The sequence below is a fragment of the Notolabrus celidotus genome, chromosome 6, assembly GCF_009762535.1.
Source record: "Notolabrus celidotus isolate fNotCel1 chromosome 6, fNotCel1.pri, whole genome shotgun sequence".
Classification (NCBI taxonomy): domain Eukaryota; kingdom Metazoa; phylum Chordata; class Actinopteri; order Labriformes; family Labridae; genus Notolabrus; species Notolabrus celidotus.
This window is the reverse complement of record NC_048277.1, coordinates 1,554,744-1,574,498: the sequence shown is the minus strand read 5'-3', so window position 1 is coordinate 1,574,498 and position 19,755 is coordinate 1,554,744. Positions and strand designations below refer to the sequence as shown.

Sequence of the window (19,755 nt, the reverse complement as noted above, 5' to 3'; positions counted from 1 at the left end):
TGACATTTCTATGTCAGTCAGGACCACTCTCATTAAATAATTGATTATTGCATGCAAAACATGAAACATGGCGGTGTGGCTCTGCTCTGGGAGCTCCCTGCCCTTCCACACGCCTACAGTATGTGCCAAAGCTTGATACTGGGGGAGCACACCTCCCCTCTCTTTCATGTGCACACATGAAAAGCCAAGGATAAACAAGTGGAGTGAAATGCAGATAGTGCCTTCTACTGTTTAAAAATAACACCCGGTACAAATGTTGTTGATAGGGATGTAAGGATATATCACAAGACGGTAAAAATCAATACAAATAAGGGTGGATTAAAATTGATCGGTTGTGTAGAAGCTAGCCGTTTCTTTTCTTTTATTTGTTTTAAAGATCTGTTTATTTGAATTTTACACATTACATACAAAAGATCAATGTAAAAAAATTAAAGCAAGTGATGCTTTTTGGATAAGAAACACAAGTACGCTGGAGCTGTGTCCAGATAGTAATCTCTCAGAACATGTGAAGCATGTGACAGAGTTTGAGGCTTTGAGCTCAGTTTCCCTCCTGTGCTCCACTTCATACTTTCACATATCACCTTTATCAGCTGTGTTAATAAGGCGACTTCATAAAAAAGTTCAACTCCAATTCACACAGGGGTCAGTCATAACCCAATCACATCAGGGATGTAAGGATATATCACAAGACGGTAAAAAATCCATACAAATAAGGGTGGATTAAAATCGATTCAACAACATTTGTATCTGGATATTATTTTTAAAGAGTAAAAGGCGCTATTTGCATTTCACTCCGCTTGTTCAGCATCATGAAGTCTCTTGTCTGCTCTCTCGTCACTCACTGAGTTGATCATAACAGACATGGAGGCAGCAGGTGAAGACCGAGCAGGTCAGGATGCACCTTTGTGTTTACAGTCTGAGGTACGGCAGCATTTTATCTTTCCCTGATATTCCTGAAGAACAACATTTCAATTCACAGCCAGGAGCAGAAGCTGCTCTTTAGATGATTTAAAGAGATTGACCTTATTTGTTTGAATATTTCATACTTTCATTTAGGAATCTTTCACTTTACATTTCTTTAGAATTGTTCTGAAATGTTCCAACAAGGTATTTTTGTACGCTCAGTTTGAGTTTTTTTTACAAGGTGCTGAAAAAAAGTGTGCAGTGGTTTAATTTGAGTTCCAACACACCTTCAAAATGAAAAAGGATGACTTTGTTTACAAAGAAATATAAGAGAACAAATATATATCCCAACTGTCCATATCTGAGGACTGAAATCAAATAATAGTTATTAAAATTTAGAGTTCAATCCAGTTTCTTGAAAGATGTTAGAGAATCGTGAGTGAATCGTATCGTGAACCAAAAATTGGGATTTGAATTGAACAGTGAGTGTATCCTTAGATCCGTATTGTTGAATCAATTTTAATCCTCCCTTATTTGTATCAATTCTTTACAGTCTTGTGATATATCCTTACATCAGAGACCACGGTCTCTAAAACCCTCTTCATATGATCTCTCCATCATCAAATAAACAAGCAGCGGTTCAGTAGAGCTAAAGGTGAAGTTCTTCTTGTAGAGTCATGCTGTCAGTCTGTCTGTTGAACCAGACTGCATTAAGCACCAGAAGCTGCAGCCTCTCTCACCTGCATCTCTTCTAACTTTCATTTAGACTCAAACAAGGTTAAAGTCAGCTAAACTGATCTTCACACACACGCGTATCAGCAAGCTTATAAACCATCAACAAGCACTACAGAGCCACATACAGGCAAAGCACAACCCATTTACCGCCTGAGGACCCCTTCGTGTCCAGGGAACAAGAGCCTGCAGAGGCGGATTAACTTAAGTCAAAGAGGGGAGGAGCATAAGAGGACAGGAACACTCTTTATTTCATTTCCTGCAACAAGCAACAAAAACCAACAGCAGGCGGAGCAGATACTCGGAGTTAGGTTTGAGTTTGGCACACCACATGCATCTTACCGGTGTGGCATTGGGCCTGTGGTCTGTCTCATAGAGGACCGCCAGTAACTGAGCTTTAGCACCTATAGCTGATGAGACCTTTCCAACAGTGCGCTACGGTTAACACCAGGGAGACACATGGGGACAGATGGAGAAAGAAGGGATGGAGAACCACAAAGGAGAGTTAGAGAGAGGACAGAATGAAAAAGCTTTTGAAGGATTTTGACTTTATGACAAGTTTATGACTGGGTACCTCTTTCAGGTAACTGGGAGCTCCAGTCGGACAACTCTCAGAGCGAACAAAGGCCTTATGAGCCGTGCCTCTAGGACTCTCAAAAGTGCAGCTCCCATTGGGCTGAATGAACACCAGAATGAAAATCACTCATGATGAGAGACAGTTCTTAAACGTCAACTATGAAGCTGAATGTCACGTAGTTATCTTGTTCTTCTGAAAGGTTTATGAGTCACAGTTTTTAATCTCAAGCATCTTTAGAACAATATCTATTAAAGATCAGGGTCAGGAGGGCTAAAGTCTAAAATACTTTAGGACTTTGTTTGCCCACAGTTCATAGAGAGGGCTACTTCAGAAAGTAAAAACTAGCTTCTTTGAATGTATACGTGTCTGAAGTCTAGACTTAAGTTAACCACACCAGAGTCAAAGACCATCAAACAAAGAGAGGCTGACCAAGCAGCTTCCATCTCTCTCACTCCAGCAGAAACTCTCTCACTTCTGGACAAATCAGAAGCTTCAAACACATCTTCTGAGGAAGTTCAGAGAAAAGTGAAGCTATAAAACAGTTCTGCAGTTAGCAACCTGAAGCTAAGCTAAGAGGCTGTGGTCTCTAAACAAAGCTACGTACCTCTGCTGTATCATCATTCAAGCTCAGGATAGTTATGTCTGGAAAACAATCTTAAACTGACAAAGTATATAAAACAAGTTTTCTTGAATAATCTCTTTCCTCGTGCTTCTTTACCAGAGTCATTAGCAGACCAGATATTTTGAATGCTGAGGTCTAGAGCTGACTCTTTTCGGTGCTGCTGGTTAGTTGGCGTCACAGGAAAGGTTAAATGTTTTAAAGTCAGCCAACTCTTTCTGAGAAGCTCAAAACATTTGAGTTGATTCGAGATTTTGACATGAGAAAGAAAATCTGAGGTTATAAAGCCATGTGACGCGACTGCTAACTAACTCCCTTCACTGTGTATCGCGAGCAGCTGTTTCTGCCATATCATGCTACTACAGATAACGGCCAAATTCCACCAGATCTGGTCCGGTCCGACTCTGATCCGTCACATCACCAGATCTGATAGGTTTCTATTCTAGTCAATGTGTTAACTTCCACTGGATCCGCTCCGTTGCGTTCCGGCTGCGTCTCTGATCCGGCAGGTTGGAGTCCTCCGGATCAGATACACAAGACTTCTATTTTTGCCGGATGCCGGAGCACGACGCATCAATCTCAACAGAGCAGATGGAGCAAACAGGAAGTCACGTTTCACCAAAACAAAATGAAAACATCCGGTTAATTTTCAGAATAAAACACTCTGTGTTATCACCAGATCGTATTTCACTTAACTACAACAACAAACCAAAGTCATGATGAGAGGAGCCAGGCCTGGAGTCAACAGGTCAGAGGTTTTCAGAGGACCAGAAAGACAACATGGATGAGGGGAGGAGGAGGAAAATCCTTGATTCAGTGATTACTGCAGGAAAACCTCAGTCACATGACTCAAGCTGTCTGGAGGTCCTGCTCCATGCTGCGTTCTGAAAACACAACCAGTGGGTGTTGACGGACGAGAGAGCACGGGCCGAACCGCAGCGGAATAGAGACCGACCGGACACGGATCTGGTGGAAGTACTGGAAGCTGTTTGGACAGACTCCTCAACTCATGCCAGCAAGAACAGCGAGGCTGGTGGATGTGAGTTTAGGATGATTGGTTGCTCCGTGGGCAAACATTCAGACACATTCAACTTAAATTCTTAATTCTGTTTCTGAAGTATCTTTTGAAGTGCATGTTCTGGATCTGGTTTAAAATCTGTGAGGTTGTTAAAGGCACTATGAGGAGTTTTGAACTGGCTGAGAAACAGACTGAAATTGATACTGATGCCTCTTTATGACCCTCAAAAGCAAACAAGACCACCCACAACAACACTGATACCTCCTCTGTTGTCATTTTTAATGCCTGAAACTGTTCCGAGGGGGTAGGTGTCAGAACAGATGATTGACATCTTGCTTTAGAAACAGCCTTTTTTGGCTGTTTTCATGGCAAATAATCACATGGTGTGATACATCTACATGTTAAAAGACAACAGGATGAGGTTATTGTCTTTTGACACTAATTTTGCATTTACAGGACAAGAGATAAGAGGTATCACTTTGTCCACAAGGGGGCGCAAGAGTCGATACAAACCAGAAGTTCCTCACAGCAGCTTTAACTGGTGAAATTTGTATGAAACTTTATAGAAAAGCTGAAAAACTGAGGATGCTTTAAGTAGAGATTTTACTGACTCTCAGGTTGTATTGAAGTCAGTGGTCATGAAGAAACTTTTACCTTCATATGATCGTGTTCCGCTAATCTCTTATCAAATATCCCATGAGCCGTGTTGTGGACCCTTTCCTGATCATCCTCTGGGCTCATCTCAAATGTGTCATTTGTCCTCTCTCTGTTGTTCTTGAGCACCACAGTCTCACAGATTTTATCAGAGAGGGGAGAGGAGATCTCGTCAAAGTCATTTGAGGAAAGGTACGCAGATGTCTTGTTGCATGCTGGGGGATCAGTATGAAGTGAGGAGATTTGATCTGTTGTTTCAGAGACAGAGAGGGATGAGGGAGTAGATGAGTCTCTCTGTTTCCTCTCCTTGTGTCCGGCAGTGTGCAAAGGGACAGAGGAGAAACCAGCCTGCACAGTGGGGTCAGGGACAGGGTAGACACTGGAGCTCTTAGAGACAGAGGCAGAATAAGGAGGAGGAGGAGGGGGAGGAGGAGGAGAAGGAGGAGGAAGGGAAAAGGAAAGAGGAGAGATAGAAGGTTCGACCTACAGCAGAGGGTTCAAAGAGAGAGATCAAATAAAACAGAGGGATGAAACTGAAGAGAAAAAAAGGCTAACTCTGGATTAAAAGCTGTTTTTGTTCTTTAAAAAACGAAGCGTGTTAGTGAACACCAAACTGATGATAAAACAAAGTTTAAAGGGCCTGATGACTTGTTTCCACAAACATTTAAAGCGTTTCGGCCAAAGGTACTTTACCCAGGAATTACGTGACCGGAGAAACCAGGATCTAAATTTAGTTCAGGGGTAGATAATCTCCCCCCTAAAAAGCCCCTGCTCGGGGGGTAGTACTTTTCAAAGGTCCCGGGACTTTCGGGGGGCAGGGCCTGCAATGCTGAACGTGTCTGATTGGTAGATTAACCGCAGTGTTTTTATTCCGCCCTCCGTCCACAATAACATCACACACATCTGTGATTCACTTGATTTCTCTTTCTTTCATTAGTTTTTATTTGTTCTATCTTTTTTGTATGTGTGTGTACTTTTCAAAAGAAGAAGCTGTGATTCTCTTGATTTAGCAGCTTGTAACAGTAGGAGATAAGCACGAGTAGCAAAGACGTTTCAACACGGCTTTAAAATCCTTTTGAACTCAAAAAGCCGTGGCAGAGATCGGCCGGTGTTTTGGTTTAAACAGCGACCCTGTTAACTGGAGACTCTCAGCCGGATGCATCCCTCATAAACGTCTTTAGACCATCATTAAATATCTCATGAGGATATTTTGAAATCTTAATAAAAACTAAACTAGTTTGCATTCCCAGGAACTCCCTCTGTGTTTCAACAGCTGTGTAAACTCCACAAACACTGACACGTTCAGCTGAAGGTCTCCAGTTTACAGGGTCACTTTTAAAACCGTAACACCAGGAGAGACGCATTCATGGTGGGCTGAGAGAAGACTACTGTTACAAGCTGCTAAATCAAGAGAATCACAGCTTCTTCTTTTGAAAAGTACACACACATACAAAAAAGATAGAACAAATCAAAACTAATGAAAGAAAGAGAAATCAAGAGAATCACAGATGTGTGTGATGTTATTGTGGACGGAGGGAGGAATAAAAACACTGAGGTTAATCTACCAATCAGCATTGCAGGCCCTGCCCCCCAAAAGTCCCAGGACTTTTAAAAAGTACTACCCCCCTAGCAGGGGCTTTTCAGGGGGGAGGTTATCTACCCATGAACTAAATTTAGACCCTGGTTCCTCTGGTCCAAACGCACTTAGTTCATGGGTAAAGTTCCTGCGGTCCAAAAAGGCCTTATGTCATTACATGAGTCCTCGATGATGGAGGGAAGAAACTGTTGTAAATGTAGACTCAAACACTTCCATACCTACAATCAGTGAGCGCTAATGAGCCGGCCTTTCAGAGAAACTCTAATGAATGAGGATAGGCAATAAGTCATGAGGACTAAAGCAGCACTCAGCCTTCATCTCATGACTCCATGTTAAAATAATTGACCTTTCAGTATGAACATGCAGGAGTCTCAGGATATTACTGCTAAGTGTAACTTGATGCTTATCTGTACTGACTGTACTTTGGACTCTGTGCCTTTAACATCTGGAACCACTTTCACAGTTCAAGTCCAGTTTAATATGCATGCCGTTGATCTGAGCATGCAGTTATCTCAGCTCTGACATGAGTCAAGCTTTAAGCAGTGGTTAGTGCAGTACAGCACCTGTGATTCAGAGAGAGGACACAGAGAGGCAGGAGGAGGTTTTTTGGACCCAGGGAACATGGAGGAGAGGAGTACGGCTCTCTCCTTTATACTCCTTCCAGTAAACTCTTTAGCAGACAGTCTCTTGGCCTTACTCTGCACAGAGGACAGGTTGTGGTGGTGCAGAAGAGAACACATACGGTTAGGATCAAAGTTTTGTTAAAGTTGTGGTGAAAAATGTTGGGCAGACCTGGGACCAAATTCACCTGCTGCATGGACTCCTCTGACCTGTCAGAGGAAAGACCGTTATCCAGAGCAGACAGAGAGGAGGCAGAGAGGGGCCTGCTGGGTATCAGGTGAGGAGAGGTGCACTCTGGGATGTAATGCCTAGTGACTCGAGGACTTGGAGATCTGGATATTGGACTCGTAGAGCGTGAGGGTGAAGGAGAAAGACTGCAGTCACACTGAGAGGGAGAAGTGAGCGGGGTATAGAGGAAAGTGGTCTGCTGAGCCACAGCGTTTGGATTCTCCAGTAAGCGAAGGTAGATGGAGGGCTGGAGACAGGGGGAGGAGGAAATATGGATGTTTACAGTTCAACTTCACTGAGTACTCCTTTTCTATGCCTGAAGGAAACTCCTTTTAGGGTTTAACAAAACAGAGGACACATCTGATTCATCTCAGAGTCAGAAACTACGTAAACAGACCCCGTCCAGTCACAGTCACAACAGGAAGTGCCGAGTGCGTTCAGAGGGAGGCATACCTGCCACTTAGGGCGAGGGGGAGGCCGGGGGGGAGGAAGGGGGACGTCTTTTGGCTTCGCAAAACGGGGGTTTTCTCTCTCATCCTCCTCTTCCTCTTCATCCTCCTCATCCTCAGAGGAAGGAAGAGGGGAAGTGGAAGGAGACAGAGGAGGAGAGAAGGAGGGGTTGGTAGGGTCCTCGTCAGACTGAGGAAAGGAGGAAAGGAAGGAAATGAGGGAAAGGAGAGGAAAGGGAAAACTCTAAAAAAGAACAGTTTTCAGGAAACATCATTTAGGTAAAATATTTGTTGAGCACATTTCAGAAACAGGATAGAGGATAAGAGCGGCACAGTACGGTGAAGGGTCCTCACTAACCTCAACATACAAAGACCAGATCAGGATCAGAGGGAGCTCCTTAGCACTAAGTATGCTCAGTGTCAAAGAAGAATAAAGAAGTGTTTGGATTTCTAATCATTATTATCATTATTATCATTATTATTATTATTATAATCAATATTATTGCTTTAAGTGGATTCTGACCTGCTGAAGTCATAAGAGTGACAGACAAACAGCTGAGACCTCGGGGAGGGGGAACAGGAGAAAGGAAGAGTCATTAAATGTAAATCCTGTACATAACTAACCCAACGATGATCACCAACCACAAGAGAGAAAAAATATGTTTAATACATTTAAAGCTGCTGAATATAAAGCATTTGTAGTTTATTCTATTTGCTGTTGTCTGAAATACTGTGTTTGAAATGTTCTTCTGTCTGATCATAAACAGTTTCACTTCATTATAACTTTTCTATCTAACATCTTTTTTTACTTAGAGGGTTGTTTGAAACATGTAAAGTGAGAAACAACATAAAACACAGATGTGTTTCAGTTTTGGAATCAAACTATGAGATGGACATAGTAAAGGGTTCAACTCTGTAGTTCTCTGAGGAGTTTCAGAAAAGCCTTAAAATGTAAACATATGAATGATTTAGGAGTGACCCCAAATAGTTGAATATTGGACGATTCGTTCTAACGAGCTTTAGTCGACTGCCAATCTCATAGTTGAATATTTGCATATGAAACGTGGATCATTCCATTCAAACCATGGGGGTGCTCAATGTCTAATTTTACATTATGTTCCTGTTTCCTGTAAAAACAGTGTCTCATATATCCTATTTCTATATAAATATAGACTTATTTAATGTAATTCTGAGAACAGCTCTTGAAGTGTTAAATCTCCTTAAAGTGGTAATTAAATCTCCCCTGGTAATTAAAGGTGGACTCTCCCATTTAGCGGGAGCTGTGGAGCAGACGTACCTCAGCTGGCCTTTAAATCTTTCTACGTTCATGGTAGCTCAAAATGTCAGGAAATAAAACTTCAGTTGATCCTAAAAACTAGTGATGAAGATGAGGAGCAGCTTCATGAAGAGGACTGTGAGATCAAGGATTACCGGACCACACAAAAACTGTACGGGGCCAAAAGAACCAGGAGGGACACCCAAAGCTGTCTGAAGCCTCAAAAACAATCCACAGCATCCCATCCACCTCCACACCATCAGAGAGGATATTCTCAAAGACAGGATTTACAGTCAACAAATCAAGGAGCGCACTTCTGCCCGTACACACGATGGTTTTCCTCATGTACAATGTGAAAAGACTCAAGCGGACAACGACGAGATGAAAGACTGTTTTAAAAGGTTCTGTTAAGAGATTTAAAAACCCTTTAGCTGGTTCAGGTTTGATTATGAACATTATACAAATGTTTAGTCTTAAGTTAGACAAACTACCCTCCACAGTGCTGCTCTCCTCTGTGTGAACACTGTTTAAATATCTCCTGATTCCTTATTCTATAGTGGAGCATTGTTCCATGTTTAACTGATGGTGGCCTTATTTGAGTTTTCTCTCCTTCATCACCTCGTTGTTTTTGCAATATAGATTAAAAAATCTAAGTTTTATACTTATAATATTCTGTTGTCCCTTTTACTTTAAGCTATGAGTCTCTTAATTGTAAAGGGTTATGTGTAATATTGTCATGTGGTCACCATCATGCAGACTTTGGGTCAATAAGGAAAAACAACAAACATTCCACTATTCATCCACTACGGGCAAAATCTGATGATCAGATTCCACTAAGCAAATCCTTAGTTGGGCTCACCCCTAGAATGATTACTACATTCATTGAGAATTAAGGAATATAATAAAGAGTCGATCTATTTTGGTTTGTGGGGATCTTATCATGTGAAATGAACCAGTGTAAACATGTACAATTGTGTTATTATATATCTGTAAGTTAAATATTTGCTCTTCTTAAATTAATAACTGAAATAAATTCATTTGTTCAATAACATTCAAGTATAAGTCAGAAAATGCAATTGCTCATAAATAAATAGGGATCAGGAATAAAACCTCTAAGGTTTCTGTTTAATACTCTACAGGTCACATGATGTGAGGAAAAAGGGAACTCAGAAGCCCACAGGTTCTTTATAAAACCATCATCCCTACAGAGCCCTACAGAGAGGGAACAAGAGGATTCTTTGAGTCTGGTTCTAATAACAAATCAGTAAAGTAGTCAGAACCAGGTCCTTGAATCCGACTGGACTCTCCTGTGTGTGTGAAAACAGAACAGCCTTCACAGTCCTCTCTGATAGCTTCAAACCGTCTCTCTCACCTTGCCCCCAGTCTTTGCTGCAGAGGAGTTCTCCTCAAACTTAGCCAGCAGCTGGGTCGCCATGGACCGGACCTTGTTCTCCTGTAGCTCTCCATCCTTACCAGCAGGGGGCGCACTGTGACAAGAGAGCTGAGGCCATGCGAGGGACATGAAGGGAGTGAAGGAGACAAAGACGAAGGAAAGAGAAGAGAGGAGAATGAATGTTATATTCATAAAACTGTTAAGGAATATAATAAAGAGTAAATCTGCTTTTGTTTTTCTGGGGATCTAGTGTTTTTTGTGTATTTGTAAGTTAAATATTTAAATTAATAACTGAAATAAATAATATTCATTTGTTCGTTCAATAACCTTCAAGTATAAGTCAGAAAATGAAATTGCTCATATTGGACTGGTGACATGCAGACAAATAAAATAAATAAATAAATAAATAAATAGAGAGGAGAATGAATGTGATATTCATATAACTGTGAACCAAAGACCACTGAAGTCCTCAGTGAGCTCACCTCTGTGAGGTAGCCGTTGCCTTTTCGCCGTCGTTTGTGAACAGAGTCTTCATCCTGCTTCTTATCAACCTGTGACAGCACACACAAAAAACACAGATTCATTATTTAAAAACATGATCCTGGACACATCTGAATCACAGCTGAAGAAACAAAATGTAAAGAGTAGAAGTTTATAATGTGAGCTCATTATACGATATACTCTTCACATCAGCACACATCATGAACACGTCTGATCACTACACAGGCTGATGCCTGATGCTCATGATTAGGTAGCACATGCAAACAGTGCCCTGATGTCCATGTTAGCTTTACTGAAGGTCTGAATGAAGACTGTGCTGCTGATGACAGATGAAGGCCTTGAGGACCCACAACAGAAAGCATCAAATCATGGACTGACGGTCTCCTGTGTTACCCTGGGTATCCTCTTTCTGGGCTGAGGGAGCTTGTTCTTAGTCTTGGCTGGATGTTCCTCAGTATTCTCGTCCGGCTGTTTTAAACCTGGAATAAAAAAAAACACAGTCACAGATTTGATTCAGAACAATGTTCCAACAATTGAATCTCATATTAAGATACAGAACTCTCTTAAAGGTTATTCAGTGTGATGCATTTCAGAGTAAAGCCATGACAGACTTCATGACAGACTTCATGACAGACTTCATGACAGACTTCATGACAGACTTCATGACAGACTTCATGACAGACTTCATGACAGACTTCATGACAGACTTCATGACAGACTTCATGACAGACTTCATGACAGACTTCATGACAGACTTCATGACAGACCGCCACAGATGCATAACACACATTGATAAATCTTTCTGTTCTTCAAACTGAATAAGTACCTCTGTAAGAACAGCTTGTGCATTTGTAAACTTATTCTAACTTCCTGTAACATCTTTAGCAGGGCAGGATCACGATTTCTTTGCTGTAACAACCTGCTTATTTTATCTATTTCAAATAATTATATTTCCTCTGTTGCATTTTCCTATCTGGGGTTTCTCTCTGAAGGGCTCTCCTGATGAATACAAAGTCACATGCTAATGTAATGTTTTTGTCACAGTGAGAACAGGCAGAGGATAAAATGTGCAGATTGACCCGACATGTGTGTGCTACATGTGAGGGACAATGTATGGTGAAGGCTCAGGGTTAGAAAAGTGGAGACGCTTCACGTTGTGGTCGAGTTTCACCCTGAAGGGATTCTGAAGGTGTTTTTCAACCGCAGGGATTTTACCCAGGAACTACGTGTGTTTCGACCAGAGGAACCAGGGTCTAAATTTAGTTCAGGGTTAGATAATCTCCCCCCTAAAAAGCCCCTGCTTGGGGGGTAGTACTTTTCAAAGGTCCCGGGATTTTCGGGGGGCGGGGCCTGCAATGCTGAACGTGTCTGATTGGTAGATTAACCTCAGTGTTTTTATTCCTCCCTCCGTCCACAATAACATCACACACATCTGTGATTCACTTGATTTCTCTTTCTTTCACTAGTTTTGATTTGTTCTATCTTTTTTGTATGTGTGTGTACTTTTCAAAAGAAGAAGCTGTGATTCTCTTGATTTAGCAGCTTGTAACAGTAGTCTTCTCTCAGCCCACCGTGAATGCCTCTCTCCCGGTGTTCCGGTTTTAAAAGTGACCCTGTAAACTGGAGACCTTCAGCTGAACGTGTCAGTGTTTGTGGAGTTTACACAGCTGTTGAAACACAGAGGGAGTTCCTGGGAATGCAAACTAGTTTAGTTTTTATTAAGATTTCAAAATATCCTCATCAGATATTTAATGATGGTCTAAAGACGTTTATGAGGGATGCATCCGGCTGAAAGTCTCCAGTTAACAGGGTCGCTGTTTAAACCAAAACACCGGTCGATCTCTGCCACGTCTTTTTGAGTTCAAAAGGATTTTAAAGGCGTGTTGAAACGTCTTTGCTACACGGCTTATCTCCTCTCACGTGTTGATTCAGTGAATCCATCTGTGATGAAATATAGCACCATCTAAAACAGACCAGCTGAGTCTCTTCATGCTAACAGGCTAACTGTTGTGTTGCTCATAATGATACCTGCCTGTCTGTCTGCTTCTATGGAGTCATCTGTGATGAATGGCATTCGTCTTTGTTTTACTGCCCTCTACTGGTCTGGTGGTGTAGTGCATTTACCTTTTTTTCTCCATACGTCACTGGCCTGATTTGCACAATCTACCCGGGACTTCAGCCCGCGGTCGAAACGCAGACAACAATGGGGGCACAGCAACCTTTCAGTCCAGGGTAAAGTAGTTCTGGGGTCTAAAAGACCCTGGAACTCTTGGTCAAAATGCACCTTAAAAAGCTCTTCTAGTATCTGTAAGTGTATTCCTTTCAAAGGTACTGTAACAACGTCTGACTCGAGATAAATAACTTTCCCAGCCTGTCAGAGGTTTTCACTGCTCCGTGGTGACAGCGGTCTACAGGACGCCCACATTAAAGCACCAGAAGGAAACTTAGCCACAGCCTGAGCTGACAGCGGAGGTGTGAGCAGAGCGGAGGCCTGCAGAGTCAAACGCAGAGATTGGATATGGTTTCCACAGACATAGCACACATACCAGTCGTGTCTCTGGCAGGGACTAACCTGACCACGGTTGTGTAACGTGCAATCCTAGCTCTCCCAATGGATAAGACCCCGAGCTTCACTTCATACTTCAACAGAATCCAGAGTTTACCTCAGTTTGGATAATGTAGAGAAGAACAGTCTGTACGTCTTTAACTTTCTCACAGTGACTTCTACAGATAATGTGTACTAAGTGTACGATTACAACCCTGACAGGAAGGGCAGGACACTCTGTTTCCTCTCTACTGAGGAAAACAAGCCATGAGATCCTATATTCACAGCTTTTTTGGTTGGGTATTGTGTTACACATATTTTAGTGGTTTAAGGATGAATATCTGCCTCTAACCACACATCGGGCTGGCCTGTTTTTGCTCTGTATAGCCGGATCTCTTTTCATACGCTGGAGTCATTTGTAAACTGATCACTTCCTTTCTTGAGAGGGAGAAGGTCAAGGAGGCTCTGACACCAAGTTCTGAGGCAAGACCTGCTTGTGTTTGTGATGTAAGTGCTGACGGAGGACTGTTTTAACATTCAACAGCAGGGAGACCAAAAACTATCAGGGGTCTCTGTTAGACTGTTTTCTGTAGTCCATAGCATCCACAATGGTGCTAGATTTGATGAATGCCTTTTGTATCTTATAAAAGGTGTAACTAAACAGTGTTCCAGCTGCAGGTCATACACATTGACCCGCCCTGATCTGACCCCCTGTGATAGTAGCAGCAGTGTGGAGCCTCACCGTTGTTGTTTCCTGGGTTGTTTCTGAAGATCTCGTAGAACTTGGAGAGGTACAGAACCATCAGCAGCTTGTCTGGTTCCGCCTCTGCTGCCATCTCCTTCCCTCGTATCACCGGCTGGATGCTGAACTCTCGCTCCGCCACGTCAAATGCCAGCTGGTTGTTCCCCGCCATGTCTTCCTCGTTCAGAGCGTCAAAGTCACTAAGGAGGAACCACAGTGTGGATAGTTTAGCACATCTTCTTGAAACATCTTCCATATTCACAGCACTGGAAGAAGTGACACATAGAGGTGTGAGGAGATGGAGAGCTACAGGTGGATGCTGCCTAATCTGATTGGCATTACCTGGTTTCTTCTGCAAACCTTCTTTGTGATGTGATGAACACAAGACAAAAGTCTCCAGTCTAATGCACAATCTAAAATGAACACTTGTTTTAATTTCAGATTGTGATTTAGGCTTTAACTTGCGCTTAAATTAAAATAGCAATTGCATTTATAAAGCACATTTCATTACAGGTAAGCTCAATCCAGATACAAACTAACAAACTGTCTGGTTTCAAACTACCATCTGAACTGCTGGTGAACTGACAGAAGTGACCCACTGTCACAGCTAAAGACTGATATGTTTGATAAGAACTCAAGGCCCCATGGGAGAAATAAAACAAAGCACGCAGACGTCACCACCATGTGAGTACAGATGATACAGTATGTGTGAAGTCACAGCTTCCTGCTATAACAAGGGTTTAGATGAAGTGTGATTGAGTGTGCGATATGAGCCCTGATCCCATCAGTCACTCTGTCACTTTTATTAGCTGTGTGGTCATGTGTGCCGGCCTGCCAAAGCCAATACGGACTAAATGATAGCTCTTCATGAGAGCGATGAATGACATGTTGAGTTCATCAAAGTAAACTGGACAGAGTTTCAGAAAAATCATGTGCAGTCAACAAGAACATGCTTTCAAGTGTTGGCTGTTAAAAGTCACTTTACTGATGGAAACCAGTTACTAAATTAAATCAATGGACCTGGGCCCGTATGCACGTTCAGCCATTAGCCAAGAAAACAGGCCGTTTGTACTAATGGTGAAAAAAGAAATGGATTAGCGGTCTGCATGAGCCAGGTTAACACCCCAACAAAGCATTACATTTAATGGAGGTAGACCCCACCATTACATGTGCTAATGGCAGGATTACCTCACCTGTTAGGCTGTTTAAAGGATGGAGGACATCGTGCTTATGTGTTACCCAGTTCAAGATCTGAAGCCAGACTTTCCCTTTCTCCTTGTTTGTTCTCTTTGAGGATTGACTTGCTGATAACAGCTGTTTGTTCATTCTAGATTCTTCTAATCAAATGTCCATTTCTTCTTCTGCTGAAACATTGTTTTTCTTGATCTTCTCTCAGTCACAGCGTCACCGCTCACCATGTTTATTGTTGTTTATGTGTAGTAGGCATGTGCAGTTTGAATTTGTGGGATCACGGTTTTCCAGGAGGTTCCCTGGACATATGACGTTTTGCACCAGCCTCACTTTAATGGCACTATTAGTTAATTGGCCAATTATTTGCAGTCGTGCATGCAGCTAACGCTACGGCCAAATGGGCCGTTGGGTCTTAATTTGAAGGCCTTGCTGTCTTAGCTTCCAAGATATTTAGCATCCCAAGTTTACTTATGAGCCGGCAGCCCTGACATCAGGAGTCAGGACTGATCGGCTTCAAAGGTTCCACATAAAAACTCTGAACTAGGAAGACTGCTTTCCTGTACTATGTGTCTCACAGCTGGGATTAAAGGTGGAGACACTCTTTCTCTGCATCTTTTCATTCTGTCTGTATGTAATGTGTACCTGCCCAGGTCTCTCATGTAGAGGGATCTAGCTATCATTTGCTAAGGTAGGACTATTTAAACTCAACTTGGATTAAATAATACATGTCACCCTGCACACTCTTCGTATTAACACGCTCAGTTCAAACAGAGCCAGTCTGGACATGACTCTCCAGAACTGCCAAAACCTGAATAACTGCCACTCTGCCATGTGTTTACAGCATGGATTGTGTGTGTTGTCTTACATGAGATCTGGCCTCTGGCGGTGAATAAGAGCACAGAGGGCCAGGCCATTCCTCCAGGACGAGGTGAGGTTGGTGACGTTGACCCCTCTGTAGCCTTGAGTCTGCTTCTGACACCAGGTCAGCAGCCGTCCGGGACGTATGTCAGAGTCTGCAAAGAAAAAAACACACATGATGTGGTGCTAAAGAGCTCCTATCAAGTGTAATACAACACTTAAAAGCAGGGACTTGTTAGTTGAACATTTGAAATCTCTTCACAGGGTTACGTATGGCAGTGAGATTAAAAGACAAAGCAGACATTCAGGTCTCTGCACAAACTGTCCAACCTTTAATAATCCGCACAAATTGCTTTGCTGCACTTTAAACTGCAGATCTGTTCCTGGAACTAGGTTTACAGGTTTGTTCTATGGAAGGAAAAGAATGAGGAATGAAAAGAAGAATGAGGAATGAAAGTTTGAGGCTGCATCTTTTGCACTACAAGACGCGAATAAGGTGAGCTTTGACTTTAAGAACACTTAAAGCTGGGGTTGGTAATCAGATTTAGATCCACTTTTTGTTATACTGGTTAAAATGATCTTTAAGTCCTGATGGTAATCAATACATAATGTGTTCTTAAAAAAGAGGTAAAAAAAGCTGCTATCTACAGCCGGAGTAAACCTGGGAAAACACCAACCAATCCCTGCCATCAGGAGCCAAATGATGAAACCAATCAAATCCTGTCCTGCCGTTCTGCCCGCCTCCTGCAGAGCGTACATTTCATGTTTGTTTGTGTTTTTAACTTTCACTATGAGAATGTTTTGGTGTTTTCTTACTGCTGAGTGAGACATGAGTTGACGTAGTGCAAAACACAAACCATGTGCTGAGGACCGGTTTGGAATCAGTCACCGTGCATGTGAGCGTAAATCAGCGGCGCTCATGCATGTGAGCGGGGCGTCATTTTGGAGGAGCTCCGAGGGGAGGGGGGGAGGGGTTAGACGGAGTCCTGAGGAAATGCTACATTCAAATTCATGCTAGTTTTCTGTGACTACCAACCCTAGCTTAAAAGGTGGCATATCATTCAAAATGGACTTTTTAATGGTTCTCTACCTGAAATATGTGTCCCTGGCATGTCTACAAACCCCCCGAGAATGAAAAAAATTCATTCTGCCCCTGTTCTGATTTCTCCACCTTTCTGTAAATGTGTGTGAAACGAGCCGTTTCAGACTTCAGTGTTTTTGTTACGTCACAACAATATCCGGTCTGTCACGGAGTCAGAGCTCAGAGCTTGTTCAGCCCATAGACTGTATAAAATAATACTGAATCCCTCCTCCGTTTTTCATTACCTGCACACATGTGTGCTAACAAGGAGCTTAGGAGGGAGGCATGCTAGTTGTAGGCTGTCTTAATAAACACAAAGGTCGGTTTTACTCCCCACGTCTGCAGATTTGAAGATCTAGTGGATGATTTTTAGTTTTCATGGAAAAGTGCTAGCACTACTTAGCATAGCCACATAGCTACATATTCGTAGCTGTGTACCAAGACACACGTCGACATACTGACAAATAAAACAACAAGAAACACTAAATCTATGACCAATCCTTCAGAAAGGTCCTGCTGCAGGCTCCTCTCCTTCAGGATCAGATTCTGGATCAGATTCAGAGGGTTGAAGTAACGCGGGTCTGTGAGCAGCCGTGTATATTCAGCCAACATGTAAACATTATATCAACGTGCTGGACAGCCGAGGGGATAGCCACTTCCTGAGGGGGCGTGGTCAGAGAGAAAACAGAGTGTTCTGAGGAGGGATGAAAAAGAGGGTTTTTCAGGCATGCCAAAATTTCACTGATTTCAAAGTGTTTTTTTGAGCATAAACTTTAAAGACATGTTTTGGGGACCTCTTAGACCAATATATATTGATGAAAAAGAGCGGAATATGTCACCTTTAAATAATGCTGCAAAGAAAAAACTCAGAGGAGGAGCCTCAAAGTTGGATCAAAACTTTTAAAAAATACTTTGATTCAAAGTCTAAAAACCTGAAGCTACATTTCAACACATTTCTTTGACCTGAATAAGAACAGAGGTGATTCATAGTGACAAACCCACACGGAGTGATCAGACTCTCTGCTCACTATAGCTCCATGAAGCATTGTAAGAGACGCTAAGCTGAACACTTTAACTCACCACACTGAACTAACATATTTGAATTTGTTTGTATTGATTTTCTTTCATCAGCCTTGATTTTAACAGCAGCTGTTAGATACTAAAACACAGCTGTAACTGTAAGTGACTGATGACATCTCATTGTTAGGTGACGTGATGCACAACACCACATCATTTCTTTTTTTCTTCCTGTTAGAGAGAGAAGGAGAGCAAGAAGTGGACTTGTTCCTCTTGATGTGAGACCTCCTGAATAAAGACAGCTGTGTGAGTCCCCCTCTTTGCATCAGTCTAACCCTGCAGAGTAGAGCAGGGGTTCACAAACTTTTCAGCCCGCGACCCCCAAAATATAGGTGCCAAAGACACAGGACCCCCACTGTCCCTCAAAGTGATTTACTGTGTCTTCATTTAGCTGGTCTGTAGAAAATGACCCTACCTATATGAGCATGTGTCTGTGTTTCCTGTATCTTTATGAATGAACCTGCTGCTACTGATGCTTTTGATAATGAACTGTTCACTAACCCTAAACTTAGGAGTCACCTGGAAACAAAGAAAGGCAGAAAACTCATTACATTTTATATTTTCAAGGTTTTATTTCAAGTTTAGCTACTATTTGTGTCCATATTTTTTACTATAATGTGTAAAATGTACTATTTTTAGATTCTGGAAGACATCTCACGACCCCCCCATTTGTGTCTTTCCACACTTTGGGAACCCCTGGAGTAGAGCAGGTCAGCACACGTCTGTGCAAGGCATCACGTCTGACCTTCATGTGGGTGAAATGTAATCCAGCTCTATTGTCTGTGAAGAGGTGTGTCAGCATGTGACCGAGATAAGGCTTAAGTTTCCCTCTGCAGAGCCTCGGTGCACATCATGACAGCCTTTTTCCTCCATGAAGCCATTTTTAGGAGTTAATGTTTAAACGGCATTGATGGTCATGCTGCATTAAGTCAGTGTTGAGACAAACTCATTAACAGCTCCAGAGTCTTAATTGAACTCCTGAAAGAATCAGGAAACTTCCATGCAGTGCTAATGGAGTTGTGGATGCCTCTCATCTCAGTGGTGACTCATGGGCTGATCAGATTACCATTACAACATAATGGAGAGCTTTGAAACTAGAACACAGGCTCATCTGGGCAGCAGGCAGCAGTCCTTATTAAAAGTGGCCTACAGATGAGTCTGTTTTTATAACAACAGGATGAACACAGAGTTTCATTAAGGTACAGTTACAACGCTTGATCTTCTTTTTTATCCATCTTATGACACACCACTACTATACTCCTTTAAAAGTCATTACTATTTTTAATTTAACTACAATATCTTCAATTATCATCGTCAAAGACCCAACATCAGAACAGGATCAGATCCAGTCCCATCTTCCAGACAGGACTCAGTCTGATCTCATCTTAATCCACCATGAGCAGAGCACTTTGCAGCATTTAGCAAGTTACAGTGGCAAGGACAAACTTCCTTTAACAGGCAGAAACCTCCAGCAGGACCAGACTCATGTTAGACACACATCTGCTGAGACCGTGTTGGAGAGAGGGATAGAGGGAGATGAAGAGAGAGAGAGAGATGATAGTGGGGAGAGGGATACCAGGGCAAAGTCATGATCTCACCTTTTCTGGATAAGTTCACAGATCTACATGTAGGTCCTCTTGATTCCAGATGACTCAGGTCATTTTGGCCATCAAAGAATAGGTGACGCACCTGA

At 42.3% G+C, this 19,755-nt stretch overlaps 1 protein-coding gene across 4 annotated transcripts in view; it reads right to left on the bottom strand.

The window, feature by feature from the left end:
• The window catches only part of mical2b (microtubule associated monooxygenase, calponin and LIM domain containing 2b), a 108,568-nt gene that overhangs the window by 20,920 nt on the left and 67,893 nt on the right, over positions 1-19,755 (bottom strand). For 3 of the 4 annotated variants that reach the window (XM_034685343.1, XM_034685344.1, XM_034685345.1), the window contains exons 11-16: positions 19,661-19,751; positions 15,912-16,059; positions 13,856-14,055; positions 10,962-11,047; positions 10,550-10,618; positions 10,047-10,175 (exon numbers count right to left, since the gene is read on the bottom strand). In XM_034685343.1, coding sequence (XP_034541234.1) covers positions 10,047-10,175; positions 10,550-10,618; positions 10,962-11,047; positions 13,856-14,055; positions 15,912-16,059; positions 19,661-19,751 — 723 coding nt within the window. Of the gene's footprint in view, positions 1-1,977; positions 2,071-2,209; positions 2,312-4,503; positions 4,987-6,663; positions 6,799-6,908; positions 7,197-7,402; positions 7,589-10,046; positions 10,176-10,549; positions 10,619-10,961; positions 11,048-13,855; positions 14,056-15,911; positions 16,060-19,660; positions 19,752-19,755 lie in introns of all 4 variants that reach the window. The other variant, XM_034685346.1, reaches the window with a different exon arrangement.